The sequence below is a fragment of the Nematolebias whitei genome, chromosome 8 (genome assembly GCF_014905685.2).
Source record: "Nematolebias whitei isolate Nwh7 chromosome 8, NemWhi1, whole genome shotgun sequence".
Taxonomy (NCBI): Eukaryota; Metazoa; Chordata; class Actinopteri; order Cyprinodontiformes; family Rivulidae; genus Nematolebias; species Nematolebias whitei.
In genome coordinates this window covers 25,954,406-25,964,762 of record NC_056505.1, presented here as the reverse complement: position 1 = coordinate 25,964,762, position 10,357 = coordinate 25,954,406, and the positions used below count along the sequence as shown (strand labels likewise).

The 10,357-nt window shown below is 41.1% G+C and overlaps 2 protein-coding genes across 2 annotated transcripts in view; both read right to left on the bottom strand.

Moving 5' to 3' along the window:
- Positions 1-4,907, bottom strand: part of entpd4 (ectonucleoside triphosphate diphosphohydrolase 4) — a 5,920-nt gene extending 1,013 nt beyond the window's left edge. The window contains exons 1-10 of the mRNA XM_037680672.1: positions 4,666-4,907; positions 4,377-4,582; positions 3,182-3,332; positions 2,933-3,036; positions 2,740-2,799; positions 2,371-2,525; positions 1,727-1,893; positions 1,308-1,632; positions 1,040-1,125; positions 805-966 (exon numbers count right to left, since the gene is read on the bottom strand). Coding sequence (XP_037536600.1) covers positions 805-966; positions 1,040-1,125; positions 1,308-1,632; positions 1,727-1,893; positions 2,371-2,525; positions 2,740-2,799; positions 2,933-3,036; positions 3,182-3,332; positions 4,377-4,582; positions 4,666-4,907 — 1,658 coding nt within the window. The remainder of the gene's footprint in view (positions 1-804; positions 967-1,039; positions 1,126-1,307; positions 1,633-1,726; positions 1,894-2,370; positions 2,526-2,739; positions 2,800-2,932; positions 3,037-3,181; positions 3,333-4,376; positions 4,583-4,665) is intronic.
- Positions 4,908-6,684: 1,777 nt separating this feature from the next.
- The window catches only part of si:ch211-214j8.12 (uncharacterized protein LOC100000539 homolog), a 5,635-nt gene continuing 1,962 nt past the window's right edge, over positions 6,685-10,357 (bottom strand). The window contains exons 3-5 of the mRNA XM_037680671.1: positions 8,043-8,287; positions 7,191-7,985; positions 6,685-7,060 (exon numbers count right to left, since the gene is read on the bottom strand). Coding sequence (XP_037536599.1) covers positions 6,685-7,060; positions 7,191-7,985; positions 8,043-8,287 — 1,416 coding nt within the window. The remainder of the gene's footprint in view (positions 7,061-7,190; positions 7,986-8,042; positions 8,288-10,357) is intronic.

Here is a 10,357-nt window from a genome sequence, read left to right as displayed (position 1 = left end):
TTAAACTACTACTTACTACTTGTATTACTATTCCTACTTTGCAATTTTTCCACTTATAGCGGGGGTTCCACACCCTGAAGCCCCGCGATAAGTGGAAAAATTGCGAAAAAATAAACGAGGGACTACTGTACTGAAAAATATATATTTTTTTTTGTCTAATTATTAAACTACCTGGGGAGATATGCAGTAACAGATTTGCTCTCAGCTTGTGAACTCTTTAAGCTCCAAACATAGAAGGAACTACAAGATCAAACTTTTAAGTTTTTTTTTAACCATGATGATGGGGACAAAGAAAAACAAGAAAAATCTCATAAAAACTGACAACTTTTTTTTTCTTAAAGAATACTACAAAATGTGCACCAAACAATAAATGCAGCTACAAAAAGCCAAGCAGCTAATCTCTTAACATTTGATTTATTTTAATAAAACTTCAGAAAATTACAAAATCAGTTTCTTACACCAATACAAACACGAATAATTGTTTTTTTTTCTCATTTGTGTTTAATTGGCTCAATGATCAGTAGTTTAACGGTTTGAACTTTATATTGAGACTGAAATCGTTTCTCAACCTCATTCCTTGTCTAACTGAGCTGCAGTTTCTGCAAGCCTGAATTAAATGCCTATTAATAGCCTACTTTGTTGTGTAAAGTACAGCAGTTCTCTTATTACAGGCAGCTCTGTAGATTACCCAATCATTTGTTCACGTACAGTGAAGAACAGGTTCAACAAGATTGAATTACACAAGATAAAATGGAGCGTAGACTAACTGAGAATAGTGCGAATGTAAGAGAAAATCGATCTTACCTTAAAGGTAGAAACCTTGTCCTATACAGAATAGCTCCAAGAGTCCACTGGACCTCCTTATCGTAGACCAACAAGGCGGTCTTCAGGTTTTTGTAACTGGTTGGAAAGGAGAACCCTGCGTGCAACACTTCGTACATCCAGGCTGATTTAAAACACTGATACCTGCAGAGGTCAGAATAAAACCACTGAACTAACAGAGTGTTTAGAAAACATCCTGTAAAACTAGAAGACTTACTTGAGCCTGTGAAGATCTGCATGTGAAGCATACAAGCCCGAGTCAAAGCGTTCCTTCAGTGTTTTCCACTGGGTGGCGCAGTAACCCTGTAAAAGTTAAACTGTGTTGTTAAAGGAACCCCCAAAGCAAAAACACCAGTTTTGAGCAGAGTTATACGTTTAAACCTTCAGTAGTGAGACAATGAAACATTCAAAGGCTAGTTTAAGTTTTCTGCAGCCGTTTTAATTTCACTTTATGAACGTTTATGCAAGTTATACATAGCGTTCACCTTGGCTGCTTGGGTGTATTTGGAGGCGTTGTAGTCTCCGCCCATGCGCAGCACGTCCTCGGTACAGTAGTAGAACTCAGAGAAGCCATAAAACTGGCTGTTGTTGTAGTCGATCACTGGCTGATAGACGCCGCTGACGGAGGTTTGGGTGTCATTCGTGCGGTTGAGGAACGGCTGGAGAATTAATCTGCACTGGTCAAAATCTCCCGTTCCTCGTAGGTAGAGCTTCGATGTAGACGGTCTGATCTCATCCTGCAGGTCTGTGGGGAGACAGGGGTCCAGGAGCGGAGACTCTGCTGTCTCACCAACATGCTGACCTAGAAGTCTAATGAGATCAGAAAGACTTGTAAAGACCAGTGTTGTGCACAGAGTACTCAGCGGGTGACACTGAGGCAGCGCTAAAGGGTTGTAGGACTCACTTGTTTCGAGCTGCAGTTTTTCGAACGACGCTCTCCTCGTATCTTTGGCGCGCTGCATTTCCTCCAAAGCCCAGGAAAGTGGACACGTAAACACGATACACATGATCAGTGCTATGTGCATCACATCCCAAGTTGAACTCGGCCAGTAAATTCTTGGCAACTTCCTCCTACGGAAGAAACAAATGAGTTTAAGAAAGGAAAAAAAAACACTCATAATATGCTCAGACAACTAGACGTGTTTCTATCTTGCAAAGAAACACTTTACTGCAGCAGGTCGCCCAAGTTTATAACCACACGAGAACAAAACATCACCAGAGTCACAGATGAAGTGTATCTGAAGATTATGTTAACAACTCTGCCACACAAATCACAACAAAAACAAAAACATAAAAAATTGACAGGGACAAGGGCTAAAGCTTTTGGTGGTTCGTATTCCCAGCCTTAAATCCTGCTCTGGAGTCACGCAGCTGCTGCTGCTGTGTGTTCGACAGAGATGAACGGAGAGTGGATCGTTTCCACGGGACAAAATGGTTCACAGACATTTAGCCAGAGAAATGAACGAGGTTGGAAGGAGGAAGAAAAACAAAGCACAAGTTACAACAAACAAAGACGGCACAAGAACAGAATTGGTTGTGGATAATAACCTGCAGTGGAGAGGCAAAGCTTACAGTTTTGGGAACTTCGTACGCAATCTGTGTGGAGACACCACCCATGTCCAGGACACCCGCTGTCCTCTTCCTCATCATCGCCTCCTGCTGATCGCTGCCTGGAACATGGACCTCCACCACAGATTCCCCTTCTACGATTGACAGCAAAGAAAGAGGAGTGTCAGACAGCAAAGCTATGTCAAGTAATCACAGTGACACTGGGAACACGATAAATCTCTGTAAAAGAGTTAACATGTGGACATGAGGTGTTTAAATATATATATATATATATATATATATATATATATATACTATATATATATATATATATATATAGTAAGACAATAAACTTGTGTGAGGTCTTACCGTTATGTACATGGTTAAACCTTCCAAGGACAAAATTTATTCCAATCCACGCATAGACACCTAAAAGCAGCAGAATCAAAAGTCAACACAGTTACATAAAGTTTATTATAAACTCAAACGTCTGTGTCATTCAGCAGAAACTGTATTAAATATGAAAACACGGATTAATAACAAACTTCTCCACTTTATTTACCTTCTTGTTTTCCAGAAATCACCTCCACGTGGGAATCGGAGAAGAGGAAGTTGAAGTCGACTGGGATATCTGTGCGCAGATCCTCCAGGAGTGCTTCTTGCTGACTGGGAGAAACACAAAGACATGAAAGACCATTTCTTTCTGTTTTAAGTGCCATTTAAAGCAGTGCCTTTTAATTCTGAGGACACAACCTTCTGTTCTCAGCAGTCATCGTCACATTTTAAAGTTCTGCTCATTCAGCACGTTTACCTCTCTGGAAGGATTCTCATTCCAGCTGTGCACAGAATGTACAGGGGTGTTTCATGGTGCTTATTTTTGGGAATGTGCCGAGCTGCAAAGCTTAGAAGTGGATTTATGTAATCACTGGCTTTTTCAGGTGTTTTAGCCAATTTAGAGATCCCTGCAAGGAAAACACAAGAACAAAGATGACTTTACAGTGAGTAAATAAAAGCATTATGATTGCAGGTTATAATAACGGAGTGTTCCAGTAGACTGGTGAGAAATTTAAACCTTCTCGTTTAATGTTTTGATTCAGTTCAATTCAGTTTATTTTTATAGCGCCAAGTCACAACAGAAGTCATCTCAGGGCACTGAGAGCAGAACCAGGCTCAGGACAAGAGGCCATCTGCTTCGACTGGCTGGGTTTGAGAGGAATAGATACACAATGGCAGGTCAAGAATCATATGTTAAGATAGAAATAGTATCAAATGAAAACTATTAAATTTTAACAATTCATTTAAGGAAATTACATCAACTTGTCCTCTAGTAGTCTATAGCAGCATAACAAGCCGACCCGAACTATAGGATTTATCAAAAAGGAAAGTCTTAAGCCCAGTCTTAAACTGGACAATGTTTCAGCCTCACGGACAGAAACTGGAACTTGGTTCCACAAGAGAGGAGCCTGAGAACTGAAAGATCTGCTTCCCATTCTGCTTTTGGAAACTCTAGGAACTGCGAGTAAGCCTGCAGTCTGAGAGCGAAGTGCCCTGTTAGGAAAACATGGAACAACAAGATCTTGAATATAAGATGGAGCTAGGTTTTTGAGGGCTTTGTAGGTTAGAAGTAAGATTTTGAATTCAATTCTGGATTTGACAGGGAGCCAATGGAGAGAAGCTAAAACTGGAGAGATATGATCTCTCCCAGTAACTCCAGTTAAGACTCTGGCAGCAGCATTTTGGATCAACTGAAGACGTTTTAAAGACGTATTTGGACACCCTGATAATAAACCATTGCAACAGTCCAGCCTAGATGTGACAAATGCATGGACCAGTTTTTCTGTATAATTTTTTGATAAGATGTTTCTAATTTTAGCGAGATTACGCAAGTGGAAGAAGGAGGTTCTTGTAACGTTTTTAATACAGGGGATAAAAGACACGTCCTTATGGAAAATAACACCAAGATTTTTAAATTTGATGAATGAGAAGCCGAGCAGCGAGCGTCTTACCAGGCTTGATCTTCATGACCACCAGCTTGCGGTGCTGATCCCGCATTTGCCGGATATCCAGCAGCTCGCGAGGATTACCGTTGTGCCGGGGCCAGCAGTACACAAACACTCTGGAGCCACTGCTGCCACAGTCCACCACCAGCCCGTAGTTCAAGTTGGGGTTGCTTGTGTCCGTCGCATCTAGATCAGTAACCCTTGCCAAGTGCCTGAACCAACAAACATCTGTTGGTTAACCACATATTGCATCTCTAATATCTGCTTTTGAGTGATAGCTCTTCATTTAGAGTACCTGTTGAAGTGATTCTCCTTCGTGACCCAGCTGGCATGTCCCTTTGCGGCTATAAGCAGCAAATAAAGAAGTCCGATGAGGCAGATCACCAGGCCGATGAAGAGCAGCTGTCTGAGGGAAGGTACCAGAAGGCGAGGAAGAACCTGGGACGACAGGCTGAAATGCCATGAGGCTGGGAAAAGGCACGAGAAGCTGATCCTGCCAACAAATAAGACTTTCAGTTTAAATGTCACACAAGACATGAGGAAAATGAAATGGCATCAGACTCACCTTCCCATGGTGCAAAGGTTCTTATAGGTTTATTATCTGTCAGTCGGATGAGGGAGGGAGATTGTCTCTTCATGACTTACAACCAGTACCTTCGAGATAGAGGTAGACATTTAAAGTAGTAAACTATTAAAAAGGCTCATAAGTGCGACGACAAGTGCACAATCCATACTTAAATGAGAAATGTACAAAACTTGACTTAAAGGAGGGACAACCAGGAAGCAGACTGTTAAAACACGAAGCAGGCAGTATAATTTAACATACACGGTAAATAAAAATAAAAAACGAGCTTTACACGAAACTAGCGTTTTCTACTAGCAGTAGAAGCTTTTATGACGGTAACTTTAGCTGATAGTGGCTTAAATCAGAGTTAATACTTACAAACAGACCCCGCTTTTCCAGGAAATATCATTTTTGTGAGCAGCCAGATGCTCACTTCTGGCTGACTGTTGTGACTGAGCAAATTCATGGCTACCCTTTAGTGAGTGACGTGTTACCCACTCCGCGGGGCGTTTGATTCAGTTATACGCGTATCCCGGAGTAAACGCAACGAAACAGGAAACTCGTTAAAAGCAGCCTATATTAACTTTTTAATTACATTTTAAGCGTCATTAAACTCATACAGTTTTATTCCTAACAAATATTTTATTTATTTTAGATACCCATAAGCAGTTATTTTTAAATATAATTTTAGATGCTATGTTCTACCTCATTTTCACCAAAGAAGGGATATTAAATTGTAATCCTGTCAACACTTTTCCACGTATTTCAAACGCAATTTCGAGTTTATGATGGTCTTTATCATATATGTCGTTAATCCCATAGATGTGGTTAATCCATCCTTCCTGCTTGCTGTAAAATAACAAAACAAACGCACAGTCCCGACATTAAAACGAACCCTTCTTTTACACACGGTGAAGTGTTTCAATGAAGACGATAACTCATTACTGCCACCTACCGCCCAGCGCCAGTACAGCGCCGTCCTGCGGTGGGCTTCAGTAGACCACTTCACAGTAAAATCAAACTACGCTCACTAAAGTTTTATATTTTCCAAACACACCAGTAAAACTGCTTGTAAAACTACTCCTATTGCATATATATTTTTCTTTTAGAATTTTTTTTAATACACATAGTTGACTTAGTGCAGCGTAGATATAAACCTTTAGTTGTATTTTTTGTTCAAAAACACTGCAAATAAACACTGCAAATACTAATCATGTCAACAACGTCAATTTGAATTATCAAGCAAAAACTTGTTCATTCAGTCTGATATACCAAAACTTTCTATTAGTCTTGTGCTTTCTCAAATATTTTGACAGAAAAACATTGAGAGAAAATAAAATCAGCTTTGTAGACATTTTTATTGTAAAATAGTAAAATACTCTTTACAAATATACCGATCTGGACACCATCAGGTCAAAGTCTTTTCAAATTCAACACCACATAAAAATTGAACGTTAGTGAATCTTCTATTGACTTTTATGAGAATTTATTGTGACAATAAAGTCCATGCTCAATAATCCAGGTATACAATCCAACATTTTTCAGTCAGGTCATCTGTCCAGATGACCTGACTGAAAAATGTTGGGTTATTGTGACAATGTAATAAAAACACAATGTTGTCTACACAATTCATTTACAGACCAGAGAAGCTCAACATGTGTAATTTATAAGGCAAGTATTAATTGTGCAGCAGATCTAAAAAAAAAAATTGCATAGTGGTATTTTTCATACATTCAAAAACCTTCTCTACTACACCCAGACAACTTCTACTGATCTGACCCTTTTGCAGTCCAGCCACTGGAGCTGACTGATCTGCCAGCAGTGACTAACATCCACAAACTTCAGCCTCCTGCTCCGCTGCATTATGTTTTTTATAGTTATCATCTGAACATCTGTTCGCGCCAGGTCAAGATGTTTTACCCGTCCGAGTGGCAGCGGAGGTGAGGCTGGGGTACCCAAGCTCGCCCGTTGCAGCACGTTCTGTAAAACGTTGTTCAGAGGACATGGCAGGGAGACCAGGGAGAGCTTCTCCAGCAAAGGAGATCCAATCAGGAGACACTTGAGGACCTTCATCAGCGACATCCAAAACATGAAGGGCTTCATTTGGTTGTGATCATAGGAGAAACTTCAGACGATTGGAAGACAAAAAAGGAGATTTAAAAATATATTGATATGAGTGGCAGTTGAAGGCAGGTGAACCTGAACAATAACTGTCATTACAAGTCAAACATATTAAAAACATAAAACAAGATTACCTGAGTTTGAGTGAGTAGAGGTTTGGCAGCTGTGGAAGATCCTCATCATCGTCCTCATGCTCTAGCTCTAACATAACAGGAGGCTCAGCGGAGATGAAAAGGTCTCTGAGTCTGGGACAGGCCCGGATGACCTCCAGCAGTGGGCTGTGGGGGCTGGTTTTCACTCCCTCCAGGGTGAGAGAAATCAGAGAGGAGCCTGCAACTTGCAAGGGTAGAAGAAGATCAACTAGAGGGCCCGGGTAGTGAAATGAAAGGCTCTGCAGCTGCCCTGACCAGGCCTGTAGGTCTGATGCCAGCAGACACCCATGTTGTCTTCCACTGCTGTGTTTGTACTCAGTGTTCAAAGATATAGACTTCATATAAGGACATAAACGACTCAAACTGTTCAAAGAGTCACAGGTTACACCCTGAACATCCCTCAACTGCAGGACCAGTCCTGACTGGGACAAAGCTTTATGTGTTCCCTTTGTTTGACAACAGGACTCTTCCTCTTCCTCACTCTCATCCTCCAAGTCCTCTTCACTCTCATCTGGTTTGCTTTGCTTCCCCTTCCAACTCTTCCTGCCCCGCCTCTGCATCCTCTCTTTCCACACCTCCTCTAGCTGTGGAACTCCCTCTCTGTTGGTGAACTCATCTGCCCGGATGAACTCTTTGTGCTCGATGAGATTGCAGGCCTCAGCGAGGCCTTCTAAGGCCACGCTTTCAAGACACGGCAAGGAGAGAAGGAGGTAGGCTGCTGCAGTTGTAGAGTCTTCCTCCTGCTCGCCAAACCCTATATCCACAGCCAACAGACTGCTGAGGGGGAGAGGAGGACTCAGAGTTGGAGCAAAGGAGGTGTCCAAACACTGAGACAGAAAGGAAGATGACGGATTGACACCACCTAGAGGAAGCAGTGAAGCTGGGGAAAGCAAATGACAACGGGACACATCAAGATGTCTCAATGAACGGCAGCAGCGGACAACTGCGTGGATTACACTTCTGTCACACGGCACGCCGCAGAGGGAGAGGGAGCGAAGAGCTGGGAGGCTGTGCAGGGTTTCACACAGGACCTTTGAAGGAAGCTGCTGGGCTCCAGACAGGTCCAGACTCCGCAGACCCTGAGAGACAGAACAGGAAATATACATTTGTAGTGAACTTGACCTGATGTCAAATCAATGACCTTAGGATCATATGGTCAGAAACTGTCATTTCATTGATCTGCATCTAGAAATACAGGTTGATTGATCCTGAGACTTTCTTTCTTGAATTAATCAAGTGGAAAAGACAATTCTCTATGATCATTACTATTTTACAAATGTTTGATAATCAAATTGTGTTAGTTCAAACAATGTTTACATGTTGAAGTGAACTACTCATTTTTATTTACTTAAACAGTAGTAATGATTTTTATTCCTCATTCAAAGAAGAAATCAGGGTAATATGCATTTCTTGATTTTTCTGTTTTCAATGAGCAAATTTGTAAGTGTGTTAAAGTTCGAGCTTCGGTCAACTAAAAAGTTTACTGAAAAGAAATGTCATGTTTAACTTTTACAGCAAGATACAGGAGAGGTGGCACCACGAAGTCTGGTTTTTCCATGATATCTTTCTGTCTGTTCTTAAACAATCCTTGACTTTCCATAACACCTTACATCACAAACCACACCTCTGTTCTGGTCCATCCACGAATCAGAAAGCTCTCAAATGAACCGGAAGTATAGCCGTTTAAATGTGGCGACTTCCCAGTTCAACAGTAGAGTTTCAGAGTTTCAGAGTTTTGAGAGTTTCAGAGTTGAGAAGAGTTTTGAGAGTTTTGAGAGTTCCAGAAAAGTTCAGAGTTCTGAAGGAGTTCAGAGTTCTTGGAATCCAGAATGCAGAGATTTTGGGACAACCTGGATGCAAAACGCAGGCGTTCATGGTTGCTGCTGGGCCAAACGAGCTGAACCAGAGACGATTTTGGGAATTATAACTTCTGTTTGGATAACCTCGCACGACTCTCGAGGTATTTTAGCTGTTCTCAACGGAGACGCTGAAAGTGGCTGGAAGTAGGACTTCACGCCGACCTGATCTATCTTCAGAAAGGTAAAGTCGACCTTCACCCAAAAGTGTACCGTTTGGGACAAGCTGATTTCCAAAGAGCGTGCTGTTCTGGTTAAAACAGATAAATTCCCTCACACATCTCTCTGTAAGATAAATCTCAATTTTCCATCTTCAAACTCTCCTTTCTGCTAGAAAATTAATCCAGATGTTTTCATTAATGTCTGTGGTGAAGCAACGGAAAACCATGGCCGTATGGTTTTCCTGATTGATTAATTATGCTGTTGTTATTTTCATATTTTGCCAAATTAATGTAAATGTTTGATGTTAAACTTTGATTCTGTAAATAAATGACCGCATTCATTTTGATGGGTCAAAGATAAATAACGTCTCTCGTTACATTTTTGTTAAATTCAATGCACGCATGTTACACAGTGCGGAAAAATGAAGAACCCGTTTAATGTATGAATATATCTCAGCATCTGTTCATACTACACATTTATAATGGAATAAAATAAACCACTGAATAAACACACACTCTTGTACCATCTGTTACTGCTTGAAAGTAAAGTTGCATTCGGGCCTAATAAGTCCAGCCTGGACTGGACCGAGCCTCTAGTTTTTGTTCCCAAGCCCTACACGGACCCAACGGATTACCGGTAATTAGACGATCGAACGCGAACACCCACCCCAGACTTTTTTGGAATTAAGTTTTTACTTCTTTTGTAAGCACAAATCAGTTTGACATGATAGTTTTAAAAATGTAATGAAAGGAAGATATAAGATTTATTTTTATTAACAGATCACCAAATGGATATTAACATACAAAACGAATAGCCTCAAAAAATCAACTGTAAAGACAGAATATTATACAGATGAACAAAAATATTTTAGAGCTAAATTATTTGGAAAAATATAGAATAAGGCTGTTTTAATTGAACGCGCTGCTCGCTTCAGCTTGTAGATGCTGCTACTTCCTTCACCGCAGATGAGTGCAGGTGCAGAGCCGCACGCAACCGGTGATCAGCTGATCGATCAGCTGATCCATCCATCCATCCATCCATCCATCCCACCCAACCACCCACCCACCCACCCACCCACCCACCAATCCATCCATCCATCCATCCATCCATCCATCCATCCATCCATCCATC